At 39.9% G+C, this 19,629-nt stretch overlaps 1 protein-coding gene across 1 annotated transcript in view; it reads left to right on the forward strand.

The window, feature by feature from the left end:
- The window catches only part of NAT10 (N-acetyltransferase 10), a 31,004-nt gene extending 17,922 nt beyond the window's left edge, over positions 1-13,082 (forward strand). The window contains exons 14-29 of the mRNA XM_039356879.1: positions 186-336; positions 1,578-1,674; positions 2,359-2,475; positions 2,982-3,083; positions 3,451-3,525; positions 4,405-4,521; positions 4,784-4,917; positions 5,538-5,586; positions 6,615-6,711; positions 7,323-7,433; positions 8,195-8,367; positions 10,045-10,164; positions 10,423-10,521; positions 11,071-11,144; positions 11,919-12,002; positions 12,662-13,082. Coding sequence (XP_039212813.1) covers positions 186-336; positions 1,578-1,674; positions 2,359-2,475; positions 2,982-3,083; positions 3,451-3,525; positions 4,405-4,521; positions 4,784-4,917; positions 5,538-5,586; positions 6,615-6,711; positions 7,323-7,433; positions 8,195-8,367; positions 10,045-10,164; positions 10,423-10,521; positions 11,071-11,144; positions 11,919-12,002; positions 12,662-12,752 — 1,691 coding nt within the window. The 3' untranslated portion in view covers positions 12,753-13,082. The remainder of the gene's footprint in view (positions 1-185; positions 337-1,577; positions 1,675-2,358; positions 2,476-2,981; positions 3,084-3,450; positions 3,526-4,404; positions 4,522-4,783; positions 4,918-5,537; positions 5,587-6,614; positions 6,712-7,322; positions 7,434-8,194; positions 8,368-10,044; positions 10,165-10,422; positions 10,522-11,070; positions 11,145-11,918; positions 12,003-12,661) is intronic.
- The last annotated feature ends 6,547 nt before the right edge of the window (positions 13,083-19,629 follow it).

Below are 19,629 nucleotides of genomic sequence, written 5' to 3' on the forward strand. Positions count from 1 at the left end.
TCATAAGTCACTTTTTAAAGTGCTGTTTTAACTTTGAACGGATACTAAATGAACTGTTATAAGTCGAGGACTACCTGTACCAGCTGCAGGTCTTGGTTTTTGACTGCCTTTTCTTTTTATTTTCTGACAAAAGAGATTTTTAGATCTTTTGGTATGTGACCCTTTTGTATATCATCTCTCCCCAGCCCGTACATTGCATGAAGTTTCGCTTCAGGAATCCATTCGATATGCTCCAGGAGACCCAGTTGAAAAGTGGCTGAATGATTTGCTATGCTTGGATTGTCTCAACATCACGAGAATTATATCTGGTTGTCCATTGCCTGAAACCTGTGATTTGTATCCTTGTGCTAGTTCTCAGACCCAAGTGCAGCTATTGTAGTCCTATCTATATTCCCATCACACTGTTCTCCTTCAGGGTGGAAAGGGAGCAAGAAGTAATAAGGGAAAAAAATGAATGACATGAAATAAGAAAAAGAAAAGAAACTGTAGCTATAACTAGTTTAGGCCGATACCGTTCACTGTAACTCTTCCTACTTCATGGGGTTTCTTTGTTCTTGCAAACCATCCATGGTTCCACATCATGCAAATGTAGATTTATTTGTTACCTTTTGCTCTTTAAACTTCTCGCTTCTTTTTAAGAAAGTGCCTTTATATGTTGAATATTATATATTCAAGATGGACAATATTTAATATTTATTTGCTACGTATATGTAGGGATGTAGGTCTACACATACATTGTTCATAGTATGTTTAGGTGTGTGTCATGTATGTGTTTCACTTTGAGAGCGGGCAACTAAATTTCATTTTTGATGTGTGCCATTGTGCCCACAGTATAAATACGACAATAAAGGTTATCGTATCTTATCTTATCTTATCTTTTCTTATCTTATCGTGCTGGTCACTCACTTTTGCATTCAGCTCATATTTGTTCAGCACTCATTCATTCTTGACTCTGCCTCTTGTTTTATCACACACACTACTTAGATGTCCCATGGCCATTGCATTCAACTCTTATGTTTCTCCTGACATATCCAACTTTCACTTCCATGCAACAAAGGAAACACACTCTTATCCCATTCAATTTTTTTTTGCAACAAACCTCATAGTACCTGCTACCTTTCTACCGACATTTGAGATCTTAAAATTTACACAGACTAAGACATACAATTGATGACGATAGCTATTTACTTCCTCTGCTTTTCACTGCCTATGAAGTGTGTTGGATGTTAGTAAATGTGTTTGGACAATGGCAGTCATTCAGCATTGACTTCCTTCTAGCTTTCAAAGACAAATCAGGAATTTGTCACCGAGGTGGCGCAGCAGTTAGAGTGCAGTACTGCAGGCCACTTTAGCTGACTGTGTTCAGCAGGTCAGCGGTTCAAATCTCACCGGCTCAAGGTTGACTCAGCCTTCCATCCTTCCGGGGTAGGTAAAATGAGGACCCAGATTGTTGGGGGCAATGTAAATATATATATACATTGCTTACTGGTGTACACCACTTAGAGAGTGCTTGTACTTAAAGCGGTATATAAGTCTCATAAATAAATAAATAAACTTAACTCACAGATGACACTCAGATACTATGTGAACAGAGACACTCTTTTCTGTTATCACAGAGCATCGGAAACATTTCTTCAGAGATTGATGGCCCTGTATGTGGCTTCTCACTACAAGGTTGGTGATAATGTGTTATTTTCAGCTTGGACTTAGCAGAAAAACGGTGGGGTCACTTCCTCCTCCTCCTCCTCCTCCTCCTCCTCAGACTGAAATACTGTCCCCTAGTTTCTAGCCTGATGCCTTAGCCAGTCCTTGCATTTATGACCATCACAGTGTCCCAAGAGTCAAATGATCAGAATTTGAGCGTTTGTCAACCAGCATGTATTTATGACGGTTGCAGCGTCCTGTGGTCAGGTGATCGCCATTTGCAACCTTCACAGGGAGCTTCTGACAAGCAGAGTCAATGGGAGAAGCCAGATTTGCTTAACAGCTACATGACCCATTCGATCAGTTAGCAATGGATCCAATCCCAATTGTGGTCATAAGTTAAGGACTACCCGTATATGATTCTACAAAATAAAGTTTGCTAAGATTTGAAAGAAGGATGCAAAATAAAGATAATGTTAAATCTGGAGGCTGCATTGGATCATACAGAAACATACAGCATTCTGACCCAGGATACTTTTTTTTTTTGTCAGCTTCCAGTGTATGGGAATGAATTGGGAATAATACAGAGTGTTTCATAGACGTGGGGCTTTGAATAAAGAAAATATCATTTCTAGCAATAACCAATAGCCTGAATTAATGAAGTGGGCTTGAATTACTGAGATCTAATTCTCTGTCCTGGTTGCAACCTTCCAGAATTCTCCTAATGACCTCCAGATGCTTTCAGATGCTCCAGCCCATCATCTCTTTTGCCTTTTGCCACCGGTCCCACCTACTCAAAATTCCTTGCCAGAAGTCCTTGCTGTGGTCCAGGTAAGAAGGATGTTTTCAAGTAACCTAAGTAATAAATTTGATCAGACAAGAAGAAGCAGAACTAGAGAAATCTATAGGTAAGGGCTCCGAATCTTCTTTCTTTAGGGAATTTGCATCTTTTCCTTATTGGTTCCAGGGAAGAAATTTGTTGTGTTATCTATCATGTGAGCAAAGAATTGGGAGTCTTTGTTTTTGCTGCAGTGTTTGGGAGTTAGCAAAACCAAAGCACACGTATTACTGATTTCTCAGTTAACGTAGACTTTTATCAATCCTTTTGGTATTGTAAAACGTGTCAGGATCAAAACTCTGTACCAGCAACTTCTACCTCATTTACATTACTCTTTTGGGGGAGCAGAATAGATCAGGAGTTTGGATTAACTAGTCTTTCTAGTTACTATTAGAAAACAATAGTGCTTTCTGTACTATTTTAACCAATATTGGTTAAAAAACATGCTACATCATGTCCCTCTGAAGAACTGAAACTTGTCTTCCCTTTATTCCTGCAGGTATGTTTGGAGGGTGAGATATCACGACAATCTATTATGAACAGCCTATCTAGAGGAAAAAAAGCCTCAGGAGATCTCATTCCATGGAATATCTCAGAGCAGGTAATGGATTTTGTACTTAAATCTAAGCTTGATTTTTTTTTTTTTTACATACTGACTATTACATAGTTTGTCTTGTTTCCTCCTAATGTATACATTGTAAGCAGAAGTGCTAAGTTTATAATTGAGATTATTGAGGTAAGAACCCGGAGTTCCCTGTAAGGGCGATGCATTTATCGGGTTGCTGACTCTGTATTGCCATATATATATTATCACTGTATTTTCTTTTATCTGTTTTGTCCTGGAATCTGAACATGTATTTTCTTTTATTGATATGGTCATAAGACTAATCAGTTAAGAAACTATTACTATTGAATACTTCTCTGTTAAAAATCATTTATTTCTTACTTCCTCCCATTTTTATTGGTAGTTCCAAGATCCTGATTTTGGGAGCCTTTCTGGTGGAAGAATTGTACGCATTGCAGTCCATCCTGACTACCAAGCGGTAAGTTTATTTTAAATTTCACCAAAATACATCTCAGTGATAATTGATGAAACATTACCCTGGTTAAAATAATTGCAAAGTATATATAAACAGTTGATTTGCAAGGCCTGGTAAAACAGTCTTAGAGCTGACGTTCCTACTTCAATTTTAATTGATTTGTTTTCATTTTATTTTTACGTTATGAATGCCATTCAGTTAATGTCAGTTTCCTTTTTTATTTTCTCCAGTTTGAGCATGATTTGCCACTCTGTTTATATCTTCAGTTAACGTATCTTTGGATGGCTTAATGTCTTGGCTTAAATTCTCCAGTGAAGTACAAAATGTGATTTGTTTCGACCAAATAACAACTCAACTCAATAATTGGAGAGACCCAGATTTATTAAGCTACTATTTATTACTGCAAAGATTAAAAGTTTTTATTTTAAGAAGGAAAAGAGAAAAAGATAATATGAAAGGATTTGGATTAATTGATTAATGTGTTATCAAGTCAGTTTCATCTCCTGGTGACCAGATAGATCGGTTTTTCTCCACAACAATTTGTCCCTAACATGGTCCTTCAGTTTGCAAGTCCAATTGTGTTGTTCTTCCTCTTCCTTCTTATAATTCAGTGAATTAGGGAGGTATCAGTCTGAGCTGCTTTGGAAATTATCTTGACGTTCTGGGCTTAAAAATGCTTTTGCCCCTTTTGCCTCGGCGTACCTCTATCAAGATCATCTTCCTTGCTTCCTACAACCATGCACACTCAACGAAAGTCTCTTTTAAATAATGTCACAACAATTACCACCCTCTGCAATAACTGGTAAAATGGGAACGTTTAAGAGTCAAGAGCCTTTTAAGCATCTTCTAATGTGCTTTCTCCTTCTTTTTTGATTTTGGTAGATGGGTTATGGTAGCCGAGCTTTGCGTTTGCTCCGGATGTATTATGAAGGCAAATTTCCTTGTTTGGAAGAAAAGGTTATTCAGAAGCCAAGAGAAATTGCTACTGTGAGCAGTGAGGTATGTAGTTTTCTATATGGGTGGTGGTATCAAGTTGGCACAGAGCATCATCGGAGTTCTTTAATGCCTATCTGAGCAGCAGCAAATAAGCACATTTTAAGTTATAATTTACCGATAGAAGAGAATATTTGTAGCCCAGGGTTGAACTGTGGGGTCCTTGGTGCTCTCTGAGCTTGGCTGTTGCTCAAAGACCACCAAGGACTCCACAAGCTATTATTTGGCCCATCTTCCTCTTTTCTTAAGCTGCTCTCCATTGTTTCAGGCTGTCAGCTTACTAGAAGAAGCTCTGATGCCTCGGAAGGATTTGCCACCATTGCTTCTCAAGATGAGTGAGAGACAAGCTGAGAATCTGGACTACCTTGGGGTCTCTTATGGCTTGACACCAAGGCTTCTCAAGTAAGCATTTTGCTGTAAATGCGCATTATTGTGGTAAAGCTTCATTTTAGTTATTGTTGTATCAGTGTATTTTTGCCAAACAGGATTTTAATAATGGATCCAACTATGGGGATTGTTTTTTTGGGACACTTGAAACCTACAGATTCTGTGGAACGTGTGCATTTTCTGTTGTGCGGCTTTTGTTGCAAACATGGTATTGCATCAATTTCCTGTTGCAATCATTTTTATTTATTCAATTTTTCCAATCAGAACAAATCTTTTTATTTCAGCCGACAAACATTTTAAAATTTTTTCTCATCCATCTTGGTGACATTGTCCTAATGAGCAGCTTTCCCATATCCAAAGATGGTGGCATTTCTACTTGAGAGAAGAGAAATAAAGAGAATAAAATATTTATGTTCCTGAATGTCTTGCTTGAGAAAAGACACTATTTTGGAGTTGTGATTGAAAATGTTCAGTTTTTTAAAGCAGGATAGACATATCCCACAATTGATTTATATTTTACCATATTGCTTGAGGAGGTATTTCTAATACGGAATCCAGTATTTAAACTGGAAAAATAAGGAACGAACTTTATCCTGCCTCATGGATTAATTTTTATTATTTTCCTTTCCTACTAGATTTTGGAAACGGGGTGGATTCGTGCCGGTCTATTTGAGGCAAACTCCAGTAAGTTTTGTTTCATAGTCCAAGACCATTAACAGGACTTCTGTGATTATTTCTTGGACATCTGGAGGAAGGGAAATTCTGTTGACAAATAATTTGTTTTTTCTTCTTCAAAAAAGGGAGAGTGACTTTTCTTTACTAGAAGGGAGGAATAAGAGCTAATGAGAGCAACAAATATGGACATATTTTGTCACTTCTAAATAAAATCATACACTTGAGTGGTAGGATTACTGCTTATGTAGATCCATCAAGTTCAAGATGTTCCAAAGCTCTCCTGTTTATTTTATAGTTCAGAATCTCAGAGTACAGTTATTATTAAGCATTATTTATGCTTATTTGGGTAGTTGTAGTAGCAGTAAAATGTCAGAGTTGTACTGATTCAGAATCTTACATAGCCACAAGAAACAGACTCTCAAGGTTTCATAAACCAGATTACAAGGGGTTTTTTTTGCCTTGAAATATCATCCGGAGGCATTTTAAGAAAAGAAATACAAGGGAGTTATTAGTTATTTGATACAAGTGTTCTTTAGTTTGCTATTGATCATTCTTTAGTCCCATAAATCTTAGCCAAAGAACTGTAAATTCTTTTCCATCCCACTCATTTATTGACTGGTGAGATGTAGCCAAGAGGAAATACGTTATTCTTCTGCTTTTGGGGCAAATCTCTTACTGTAGAAAAAGTGATTCATTTATTTAATTAGGGTTTTAAGTGGTGGTGGGGATATAAGACAGGCTGGGTAGTCATCTGCCAGAGACACTATATGGAGTTGGATGGAATGATTTCTGAGGTCCTTTCTAGACCTTATATTCAATTATAGAAAGTGGGCTCTTAATTTAGTCCCTTTAATCAAAATGTTTGGTTAATTTGGGCCAGTGATGTGACTCAGTTCTCATGGCAAGGAAATATACTCTCACCCATGCTTGCCCCTGCCAACTATATTTCTGGTGATAAAAAATACTTTAATTTAAACAAATAGTTGCTGCTTGTTGAAAGCATAGCGTGCTAATAGCGCCAGTGGCTTTGTGTCTAGAATGATCTGACTGGGGAACACTCATGCATTATGCTGAAGATGCTGAATGAAGAAGAAGAGAAGACAGAGGAGAGCTGGCTCACAGCTTTCTGGAAAGGTGAGTTTTGGGATTGATTCTGTCAGCCCTTACGCGCTTGGGAAACCTTGAAAAAAATGACACCATCTCAGTGGTGCTACTTTGAAAGTTTCAGTATAATGGGGAAAGCTACCGGCCATCTTTGGCAATCCCAGTTTTCATAGTTGATCAGGGAACAAAAGTTGCAAGTTATTTTTTGATGCCTCCATGCTTCTCAACACTGCTGGCTGTGCAAATCTGGTAGTTCATTCATACATCTTAAAATGGCTACGGTTGGGTGGGTGGGTAATGATAATATAGTCATGGTAAATGCTTGGGCATTTCCCCTATGCTGCGTCATGTGTGTGAGAGGGATGAGAGGGGAGGAAGGAGTAGGGAGGAAGTAGGATGGTTAGAGGAGATGGGGAGGGGAAGAGAGTAGGAGGGGAGGAGAGAAAGAGGAGGGAAGTAGGGAAGGTTTAGAGAGGGTGGACGCAGCCTGGAGGGAATGGGCAGGCGGTACCAATGGTTAGGAATTTATTTTATTTTGTATGAATAAAGGGAAAATAAAAACTTTTTAATAAAAAAAATGGCTACGGTTGAGAAATATTGTGCTACATGATAGCCCCTTGTTTTTTCTCTTTGCTCTACAGATTTCAGGAGGAGATTCTTGTCTCTCTTGTCTTACCAGTTTAGCACTTTCTCCCCGTCATTAGCTTTGAATATATTACAAAACAGGAATGTCAAACAACAGATCCAGTCCTGTAAGTATATGCAAGTTCCTGACAGGGTACTTCAAAAAAACACAAAACAACATAAACAAAATTCAGGAAGAAGGTGGATGTTGACCGAAGAATTTTCATAGATCTTTATTCCATTTCTACAAGGCTAAACATTTAAGCCCCACTCTTTTTTTTTTTTTTTAACTGAGATCCACTTTTCCTTTTCTTTCTTCTTCAGTTTTAAATGTACTCTTATATCCTTCTCTTTTAAAATGGATGAAACATGGTAATACACTTTAGTAATATTGATTTTGACTATTTGATTGCATGCAAATATTTTTCAAAATAATTCATTCTCCTTAGGCATATCACACTAGTATTTTTATGTCATATTAGAGTAACTCTTTGAAATCTGTTTCAAATTAGAAATAACCATTAGTGGTTTTCTACTTAGTTGCATGCATGATACATTATTTTGTGTTCTCCCTCACAGCTCAATAATAAAAATTGTATATAGATTAGCCTTGTTCAAGTTAATTTTCTTTAGGTGTTTCACTTTATCTTCGATAATTTCTAGATGGCATAATAATCTACTGTGCTCTGAGAATGGGTGCAAATGCCTAAATTCTACCCAAAAAATGAAGGCAGGCTGGTTGGGGGTTATGAGAGACGATTAAGGCATGTAGAGAGCTGCAGATTGATTAAAATTAGTGTACGCAATGAGCTACTGGTGATAAACGAGTTCAGATCCTATTTTTGCATTACTGTTTACTTTTTCTTTTATTTACTACCAATTCACTCAGCTCTCAGCCGTAATGAACTAGAAGCTGTCTTCATCCCTTATGACCTGAAGAGACTAGAGATGTACTCAAGAAACATGGTGGACTATCACTTGATCATGGACATGATCCCAACTATTTCTAGAATGTACTTTCTCAAAAAGTTTGGAGATATGTCTCTTTCTGCTACTCAGGCTGTACGTATTACTTATGTAACTACTGTTTCATTAATTGAATTCATTTCATTTGATGACCTGCCAAAGGTCAACTGATACTTTAATTTTTTCACCAGCATCTTTTTGCCCATGAGATAAATGTTCTAAAATATGTAATATGTAAAAATATGTAAAATATGTAATCTTTATTACACATGTCAATTGATATCCTCTGGAGCCCAGTGGTAGATTTTTTGATGGTTTCATAATCATAGGCACAACCAGACATTATTTGGAATCATGAATGCTTCCAAATTTTATTTAGGCCCAGTCTCTAAACCAAGTAGTTAAATCTCTGAGAAATCTCTGAGCTTAACTATTGGTCAATTCACTTGGACAGTAAATTATTGTAAATAGTAATTCCTCTTGGCAGAGAGTTGGGGAAATGACGTGTAATTGGGGGAGCCCCAAAAGCAAACACTAGACGCACCACAGGAGTAGGGAGTTTGATTAAATTTATTCACGCCTTACCTTCAGATCTTTGGGGACTGAGGCTTAAAAGAAAAACAACCTCTTTTGAAACTTAAGTTAATCAAACTATTAACTCAAGTGAGAAACTAAGGCAGGGGTGTCAAACTGCGTCATCCGGAAGCCGCGCCCACCCCATTGCCGGCAATGGCAAAACCATCCCGATATGTTGCGCGACATCAAGTGACGTCGCGAGTTTGACATGTCTGAACTAAGGAAACAAGATGTCATGCAGTAGCAGTTATTATCCTTTTACTCTTTCTCTTCCCAAGGGACAAGATTGGTTTGCCAGCCTCAGCTGAGGAATTGTAGGCAGTGCTTCTCCTTTCATTCCACCTGCCATGAATGGATCAGTTCTCTTCTAAAAAGTGAGCTGGTTCAAGGCCAGGCCTTGATGGAAGGGGGAGGGAGAGTTTTACAATCTTGAATAGAGGAGTCCAGCAGCAGTTTCTTTTGCCCTTATAAGCTTCCTCTCTGCCATCAGAATGCATCCACCCTCAAACTGCCATTTCTGTTTCTTCTCTCATCAGTGCAGCCTTTAAGATCAACAAGCACTGAGTCAGAAAATACTCAACCCCTTTGAAAAGGCAGGTGTTGTCCCTTCACCACATTGCCCGCAATCAGGCTTTGGAGAGTTCTCTTTGCTGGGGCTTTGATTGTACAAAGAGGTGGGGACATCAGCTACACATATTTGTAGTATGGAATAGTGAAATCTCTACAGCTGTGACAAAAAAAATGGTAGAAACACGTAAGATACAGAATGTAGATACTGCAGTTGTTAGCTGTCATTAAGTATTGGAACTGCTTTGGTTTAGATCCAGATTATCACAATGCCTGGCTTGTCTGGTGTTTGAAGTAGAAGGATGAGTAGATGAACTCTGGGGCTCAAACAGAGCAAGAAGAAAACGAGGAACTGACCTGGGTTGATATGAAAAGGAAACAGCAAATAGGGAACACTAGGAAAAAAGGGCTTACAGAGAAGACAGAGAGGTGGAGAAAACTGTACCTGCTGTGTATGCAATACATGTGTTGTGGGCCTTTGCAATTGGCCTTCTGAGTTATGTTCACCTATCTATAAGTTTTGCTAATATAGAAATTGGCTAGATGAGATATCAATGTAATAATGTACTTGCCTAAGATGAAACTTGTCATTCTGCTGCGTCAAAGCAAAGGAACCTTTTCTTTTGTCAGGCTCTTCTTCTCGGAATTGGTCTCCAGCACAAATCTATGGATCATTTGGAGAAAGAGATAGGACTGCCTAGTAGCCAGTTAATGGGCCTCTTCAATAGGACCATCCGCAAAGTTGTTCAGGTAAATGCCCTTTGGGGGACAGCATTTAACAGGATTAACCATATGCCGAAATACAATATTGTAAGGTTCTATTACAGATTCTTTGTAGGAAGATGCCTTCAGTCTATTTTGTAGTATGTAACATCATTAGTGATTCTTAGAAATTCAATGGAGGGAAATTAGGAAATAAACAGGAATGATGTACTGGGGATAGTGGTATCTTCATGGAAATATTCTTGGGCAGAAAGGCGATCCGTTCCACCCTTCTTTGTTCCTTAGTTGTTCAACGGTGTCCAGGAGAAGGCTGTAGAAGAGCAAATGGCAGTAATGAAAGAAGTTGTAATGGAACCAACCCTGAAATCTTTAAATGAAGATTTGGTAATTATCTTTATATAAGCTTTTCAGTTGGTGTTCCCTCCCCTTGTGATTTTTTGGGGGGCTATATTTAATGGTATATACAATATACAAATATATCTAATGGTATATATACAATATACAAATGCATATTTCATTCATTCACTCATTCATTCACCAATAAATACTGGAAGTTGAGCAAATAAAACATGCCTTTAAATCTAACTTTTGAGCACTCAGGAGCGTCCAGCAGGTCATTTCTGAAGACAGATGCATTATCTTCCGCTTTCAATAACTTGGATAATTTCTGTAATACTTATATATGTTCAGCTGACCCAGTGTGTAAATGTATGATATTATGTATTTAAAAGCCCATTTTCCTGGAAATTCTACTTCCCACTCAGAATGAATAGGTATGCTATCTCATGTGAGATACATTAAGAAACACCAGGCTCTTTAGAATTAACATAGATCATTGATTAGCTTTTGTTCTTTGTTCTGAGAGTTGTACTACATTCATTTTAAATAACCATATACACTGCCTGTTATTATAATGTGGATTTTCTGATGCAGGAAGAAGCAGCCAAAGAATTTCAAGAAAAACATAAGAATGAGATTGGGAAGCTAAAGGACCTGGACCTTTCACAGTAAAATCTTTTGTTCTTTCTCCCTCTCCTATCCCTGTAACAAATAAACAAACTATTTCTAGGAAAATTAAATGATTTAAGCTATTTGGCCAAAGCATTGGTATTAGAATTCCCCCCCCCCCCCGTAAATTGTTCTATAGTGAAACAGAGAATTATTATTTTCTCTCAGGAAAGAGAAAGACAAAATCTACCTTTGTATGGGCTTCCAAAACACCAGACCTCTCCTGAGGCCTCAGGAAGGTTAAAATTCAGTTTGGTTTGCTTTGAATGGTATTTGCTTGATTTCAGTCAGCCAGAGAATCTCTCTGAAGTGTTTGGGGTTTGGCCAAATCAGATGCATATTATTGCTTTATAACATAAAAAGTAGGTCTCTCGGGTACTAATTGCAAGGGGCAAAGAGCACACTCTGGATTTATGCATTCTCTTCCCTTCCTTTCTAATCCCTGACCTTCTGCTCTCCCTTTTTTTAAATAAAGATTGTGTGTTGAGTATGGCTGCCTTTTGGTAATTTTTGGGACTTGGTATAGGATTGATAGGCCGTTTTTATTTTTACTGACATCAATATTTCAATCAAAGCTGAATAGATCACACGTTCTTTTAAAGCGCAGGTGCAGTTTTGCACCTAGGAATCTCATTTTTTTCAGCTCAATCGATCATATCACGCTTTTGGGTGACTGATACGATGCACAGAATTCTGATTTGTTAGTATGGCAGAGGTTACTGTTTTGTGACCAGGTTGCCCTTAATGTTCAAAGTGCTTTTCTTTTCACTTAGGTACATTATCCGAGGGCATGATGAAGAATGGAACGAAGTGCTGAGTAAAGCAGGACAGAATGCATCTGTGGTCAGCCTGAAGAGGTTAGTGCTGGGGTACTCGCATCTCAGAGGCTAGTCATCTGTTACAAGTAGTCCTTGACTTATGGCTATTCATTTTAACAACCATTTGAAATTATGATGGTGTTGAAAAACATGATTTATGACTGGTTCCTGTACTTAACAGCTGTTGTAGGATCCCCATGATTACATGATCAAAATTCTGGCACTTGGCAACCAGCACGGATTCATGACAGTTGCAGCATCCTGGGGTCGCAGGATCACAATTTACAACCTTCCTTAAGGGGGGCTTCCAACAAGCATATTCGATGTGGGAAGCCAGATTCACTTAATGACTGGGCCGAAAAAGGTTGTAAAATTGGATGTGATTCACTTAACAACGGCACTGCTTAACAAGAGCAGTGTTAGTCCCAGTTGAGGTCATAAATCGAGGACTACCTGTAGTATTTGTTCCAATAGTAGGAAAGTAAGAAAACAGTCTTACTGTTTATCAGCTCTTGGCTGTTGGGAGAGTTGCAGATGCTACATCACCAGCAGAGAGAAGCTCTTGGCATAGATTTTTTTTTTAAACTGGGAATCTCAAACATTTAAACTACCATCTTTACCTTTTTTTTTAAAAAAAAATATTAGCTTCAGGGACTTTTTTTTATATTTACCTTATGACTTGTGTATTATATTCTCAGTGACAAGAAGAGAAAATCAGACGTCGCCCTAGGACCAAGACAGGAGAAGAAATTTAAGAAAAAAAATCCAAAGCTGAAGTTGAAGAAATGATTAAAAGGAGGGAAAAGCCACCATCGTACGGATTTTCTGTTTTGTGAGATCCTGATGTCATTTGCCAAGCAAATGAATTTGAAGCTATGAGGAAACTTTACCTTAGGAGTGGAAAAGCCACAAGGATTTTTTATTGTCGTTGTTGCTTAATATAAAAGCAGCCTTCAAGCAACACCATTTGGAAGTTATTTTTATTGCTGCCAGCTCAGCATTTGTGCTCCGTTAAAAGAGGCTGCAGAGCAGCAAACTGGATTATTACCAGGAATTGTGACTTCAATATTGCCCTACAAAACCTGGTGGTTTCTCCCTCCCCCCCTCTCCCTCCCTCCCTCCCCCCCTCTCCCTCCCTCCCTCCCTCCCTCCCTCTCCATATGTGCCTATGAAGATCTTCCCTTTGAATTCGTATTGAAGATTTGAAGAGAGGCTGGAATTCAATATTAAGGTTTTTTTTTAAAAAACCTTAAAATATTTTAAGATACGGTGGAATTATAAAGCATTCCATGTATTTTTAAACTGCTGAAACTAGATGCCTGTCATTCGGTATTGTTGATAAAGTTACTGCTCTGAGAAGTTTTGCCTATAGTTTTAATGCTTGGAATCAGTTCTTTCACACCATAAATAATTCATGGTGTGGGCAGGTGAGTGGGGAGTTGCCAGTTAAACTGACTTTGGGATTACATCAGGACTCAGTTCTTCCACTTGTAAGAGAACAACTAGGATTAAGTGATTGCCTGAGACTTGATTTTTTCACACACTGTATGTCGCAAGAGAGAGTGTAAGCGCAAACCCAAGCGCTGCTTCAGAATGTTGTGCTATGTAAACTTCCAGTACAGTCTTTTAATCATTATGACTCGATGTTAGCTGGGAAGTATTTCAGTGCCCTTTGATGAAATTTCGAAAGTTCAAATTGAGAACATTTAATAGTGTGTAAGTGGGACACTCCATTTTCATGGCTTCATTCCTTCTCCATGGATGATGTTCTCCCCTCTTCTGCAGCCTCTTTTCCTAGTAAATTTACAATCCTATATTAAGCTGACTTAATCTATGTGATTTTCCTTATTGAGCTTATGGAGATTCGGCTTATGGGTCTTGAACTCTCTCTCTGTTTTTGTTGGCCAGCTCAGTAGGAACATTGCCTTATTCCCTTATACATTTAAAGCTTGGATTGGACTACTTTCGCGTGGCCTTGATCATTTCGGGTTTGATGTCTGCCTTGCCAACAGGGAACAGTTGATTTGTCAAAGATTAGGGATGACGGCAGCCCTCAAGTGTTCCAACTTCCAATCCCAACCCTGAATCGGAGTTCCAACTATGCTGGAACTCCAGCACAAAGTTGGACTAAAAAGATTATGTTGCAGCTCCTTGTGGAACTCCAGGCAGCTTGACAGAGAAGATTTTTCTTCCTGTTGGGTTGAGGGGGGAGTATTTTGAGAATGGGGAGGAAATTAAATACTTTTAGGGTTTCTGGGACTGCTAGCAAAGGGGTTAAGGTGTTGCACTTTGCACCCATTCTGCATAGAGCCAGCTATGCCTTCTTCCAGATGCTTTGTTCTGTTCTCTGACCGAGTTTCTCCTTGCCTATTTTTTTTTTTAACTAAATATCATCCAAAATTCATGGGCCGTTTGGAGGATTTTACCCAAACAGATTTAAAAACAAAGTTGTCTTTGGTCAAAGTCCAGGGCTTTATGGAACATGCTGATCCCTCGCTCTTCTTTCTTGTTGGATTGTTTTGGCTTCGTCTTGTCAGGGTTCACCTGGTGAGTTTGTTGTTGAAGGGAATGAAGGCAGCGCTGAACGTGGCTCAGATTCCTACTGATTGGAAAGGCTCCAGAGAGGGAGCAAGTAGGGCAGAGAAAGATGGCTGAGTGGAATTTTCAGAGCAGCTGTCAGTCATTGCAGATACAGAGAGATGCCTTAGTTGATCTAATTCAGCCTTCTATAAGGAGCTTCGTTCATTCACGTCTGTCGGATCGAATCTGTGTGGTGATGGAAAAGCAGCAGGAGGTAAAGGAGCTGGTGCTAGCAGCGAGTGACTCAGGCTGCCTTAATGCAATTTGAGTCCAGGGTAGCAAGAGTTTGAAATTGCTTCCAAATGCATCCATTAGCCTGTACAGAGCATAAGGATAGACGTCCACAGATGTTCTTGTTTTAGAGACTGTGTAGCTGACTGCCTCTTCAGATCAGTAGGAGGTCTCTCTCTGGGTACATCCTGCGTATAAAGGGTAGGTTAGAAATGTTCACTGTTAAGATTTATTTAACGGGAGAGGAAATGGTAAAATAATGAAGCACTTGCAGTTCTAAGAACAGCTAGTATAAAATAGTTACTACTGGTTCATAATCATTATTGGTTAAAGTAGTGTGCGGGTGAAGAAAGGCGATAGAAGTAGTACGACCACAATTGAGTCCCAAATTTATATCACTAAATTGAGACAGTTGTTAAGTGAATTTTGCCCCATTTTATGACCTTTCTTGCCACAGTTGTTAAGCAAATCACTGCAGTTGTTAAGTTAGTCACACCATTTTTAAATGAATCTGGCTTCCCCATTGACCTTGGTTGTTAGAAGGTCCCAAAAGGGAATCACATCTCTCTCACACACACACACACACACACACACACACAAACACACACGACATTGCATCCATCCCAGAAATATGAGTCAGTTGCCAAGCGTCTGAATTTTGATCACATGACCATGGGGATGCTACAACGGTTGTAAGTCTGAAAAATGGTCCTAAGTCACTTTTTTTCAGTGCCGTTTTAACTCTGGTCACTAAACAAACAGTTATAAGTCAAGGACTACCTGTACTTGTAAGATTTCCAAGTCATTTCTGTTCGAGTTTATGGGTTGTCTTCTGCTTCCACCATTGCCTCCTCTGGAGATGCTTTAATTCTATACTGTTGCATGACAGCTACAAAGAATGAGTGAGTGAAATACAGAAAGTATGAATAGAAATGGGTTGGTAACTGGTAGTTTTCAGCTTGGATATGACCACTAATTTACTTATTTTTAATATTTATAACCCATTTTTTTCTCTAGAACAGGGGTGTCAAACTGCCAGCCTGCAGGCCGGTTTCATCATACCGGAGCCGTGCCCACCCCATTGCCGGCAATGGCAAAATAGTCCCGATACGTCTTGCGATGTCACGTGATGTCGTGAGTTTGACGTGTCTGCTCTAGAAGCTTAAGATAACTTACACGGGGAAATCCTGTGACTTAGATGGGCTAAGACAGGGCGTTTCAGCCTTTTTACCCATTGTACCACTTTTAAGATATGGCAACATCCGAGTACCACCAGTCGCCTAGCAAGGTATCAAAAACTTGATGACCCCCCCAAAAAGGAAAAAAGTGATAAAGTACAGGTAGTCCTCAACTTACAACAGTTCACTTAGTGACTGTTCGAAGTTATAATGGCACTGAAAAAAGTACCCCCCAAGCCACAGCCGAGCAAGACACCTGCCTGCCCACCCGGCGGCGCTCTTCCTCCTGTCCAAGGTTTTCATTGTGAGCATTTCTGTTGAGGATTGGCGGTGGGGTTGGGGTGGGGGAGTGTTTGCTTTTTATTCACCCTGTCTGCTGGGTGGTTGTAGCAGGTTTTGGTCACTTCACATGACTCTGGGACACTGTGAGCGTCATAAATATGAATCAATTGCCAAGCATCTGAATGTAAATCACAAGACCCTGGAGATGCTGCAACATTCCAGCTGATCAGCGCTTCTTGGCTCAGCAAAAGCGTCAGGATCAGTGCTGCTTTCCTGCTGATTGGTGCTTCTTCAGGGCTCAGCAGAAGCACCAGGATCAGCGCCGAGCTCCAGCTGGAGCCTGGTGCTGATCCTGGCGCTTCCACTGAACCCTGACAGCCCCAAAGAAGCATCGATCAGCTGGAAAGCGGCACTGATCCTGGTGCTTCCGCTGAGCCCTGACATCCCTGCAGCCCCAGCCATCTCTCGCTCAGGCTTGTGCGGTGCTGCCACCAGTTCAGCTCATTCCCCTCCCCCGCTACCACTTTTCTAGGAGGTCGCATACCACCTGCCAGGTGCCAATGTACCATAGGTGGTACCCGTACCACTGGTTGAAAAGCCCTGGGCTAAGACACTGATTGGCCCCAAGTCACCCTGTGAGCATCCATGGCTGCAGGTGGACTTGAACTGCTATAGTCTTCGCATAGTAGCTATTCTGCCATACTGTCTTTTCATAATGAGAGTCTTCCACATTTTAAGAAACAAGGCTAGTCTTCAAGCACACATTGTAACAATTGATCAGCTTTCCTTTGTGCAAGGGAAAATTAGCTCTGTTCAAAGAATAGAAGAAAAAAAAAAGGATTGCGTAGACTTTGTTTTCATTAAAAAGCACTTTTCAGAATCCTGATACAGCAGAAATTGTAGTCAAACTTAATTGGTTCTATATGCTTTAGATATTCTATATTCCCAATAGATCTCTTTTGCCTCTTGAACAGAAAGTGTATGAAACAAATTATTATTCAAGGAGACTATCATCTTGATATCAAAAAGACCTAGCAAAATGTCCCAGAATTAATTGATCTCAGAATAGCGTTGGAAAACAGTGCATTAGAAATAAAAAAGGAATGAGGGATTTCAAATCTGAGCACATAGTAGAGGCAACCTTTTCAAAAATGTCCATAATTGATATGTGGCTTCAGTTAAATAGGGAAACCAGCTTGTGTACTTTCAAGTGCTGGAAACTTAGTGTGTAGTTAGACCGTCATTTATACTTTGGTTTTGTCCTGTAATTCCTCTAGAGTGGAATAAAATATTTGAAGAGGTAACTTAAAACTTTAGGGCAAAACCATTTAAGAAGAAAATTCTGGCGAAGTACAGAGACCCCTGCGAGCAGAGAAGCAGAAACAATACTGTATTTGTTTTAGCCAACAATTTTATCCATGTTGATTAGAGGGTAATGTATTATGACATGCCTTTGCCAAGCTATGCATATAAATCTATAAGCAGTGGAGCCATGGATACTTAGAGGGTCTCTTAGCACGAGTTCAGTAATTGCATTCAGCATCAGGTTGCAAATACATAAGGGTGGAGGTTGCATCGGGACATCACTGCACATGTGTCCTTCTGACATTGGTTTGCAGCGATGCTTGATTTTCGAGCACACTTAATTAGGAGTTAGCGCTGTTGCCTTTTTGTGACCCTATTGTGTCCATTGTAAAAAAAGAAACGCGTAGAATTTTCATGCATAATATTTGAAATCTGCCTGAAAAGAAATCTTGTCTTTCTCCCGAATTATTGCTGGAACCATAGCACTTCATGGATTTGTTTGGTTAAGTCTCTGCCAGCAGAGGGAACTCCGATGTCCTGAAAGGTTCCCTATATGGGCATGCTAAGAAACCTTTCCAGATTTGAGTCGTCCCATGGCATTTCTCTTTCTGCAATTATCGTTTCTTTGGAAAGATTAGCTTTTGAATATTAAAGATTGTCTGCCCAGGTGAGATCACTATCTGCATCCAATGCGTCTTTGAAGGAAAGACCAAGGAGCCAGCCAGTTCCCCTTGTGGATCGAGCATGCTGTGATTTGGAGGACAACGACAAAGCTATGTAGGGCTGCCACAGTTCCCTAGTTTGACCTAGTTGTCAGGTGTGATTGTGCCTCTGTTTCAGAAGTAAATGGTTCTGACAGCTGGCAGCACCTATCTTGCTGGCCTGGAAAAGTCTTTGTCAGAGACAGAGAATGCTGCAGAATGTATGCCCTTAAGTTGAAGGCTGCATGGTTTGAGAAAGTCTACTCTGCAGCTGGAGGAATGCATCTGGTAAAACTTCTGGAAATATATTTGTTCAGTCTTTCACTCTTGTGATGCAAAACTCAGGTATTTGAAGTGGAGACGGGGGGGGGGAGATGCTTGTCATACTAGCTTTATATCTGGGACTTACTTCTGCTGAATTGCCCCATCAGTTGGTGCACGCCCAACTATCCTTTACTCTAACCCAGGGGTAGGCAACCTTGGCTCTTTTATGACTCATGGACTTCAACTCCCAGAATTCTGGGAGCCCACGAGTCATAAAAGAGCCAAGGTTGCCTACTCCTGCCCTAACCCATAGAAAATGAGTAAGATACTGGATCTCATCCAGTGAAACCTGCACAAATCAGTGCATTAGTCTTTAATATGGCCAGCAGAGCTGGTTTTGTTTGTGTTGCACTAGCCAAGTACCCCTCTGGAAACTAAAGCAGTGGACTTGCCCAAGAGAACTACTCTACAGTCACTTATTGGGTCATTTAGGAACCACTAAATGGAGACTTCATACTTTTTAAACCTTCCAAAAAATGCTCATTGGCAGTTTTTCATGTTAACTTTTACTAGTTGGGTGTGATACAGGGAAGCCTTTTCTTTATTGCTTGTCACTCTTAGTACTGTAGGAATCTTCTTTCATAGAGACAAGGCCGATTTGCCTGGATTAACCTCTTTCCCTTTCATAGGTCCCAAAGCAGACCCTCTCCTGGTGCTATTAGCAGCCCAATAGCTGCTAACACTTCTACTAGGAAGCCCTAGGCTTCTAAAGATCTGGAGGAAAGGGTTGCCTAGGGGATGTGCAGAGCAGTGGAAGTTCATCCAGTGCTGCGAGCCAAGCCGTAGTAACAACCCCGGGCCCTGGAGAGTAAGCCATGCATTCAGCTTGGCCGGGGAGTGACTTCTCAGCAGATGCTAGTGGCAATCTTTTGTGTTGCCTTTTTTAGAAGGCGGTTAATGGGATGGGCAACGGCTAGAGCCCAAAGAGATGGCGGGTGCCTGGTCACAGAAGTCTTCTTTGTGGTCAAGTTTCTTTTTGCCAGAGATCAGCGTGGATTTCAGAAAACAGGAAGAGTTGTTTGCCCAAGTAAATAAATCAACCAAACACAGATTTTTTCTCAACGT

The sequence above is a fragment of the Crotalus tigris genome, unplaced genomic scaffold, assembly GCF_016545835.1.
Source record: "Crotalus tigris isolate CLP2741 ecotype Arizona unplaced genomic scaffold, ASM1654583v1 scf7180000018831.1652172, whole genome shotgun sequence".
In the NCBI taxonomy this organism is placed as follows: domain Eukaryota; kingdom Metazoa; phylum Chordata; class Lepidosauria; order Squamata; family Viperidae; genus Crotalus; species Crotalus tigris.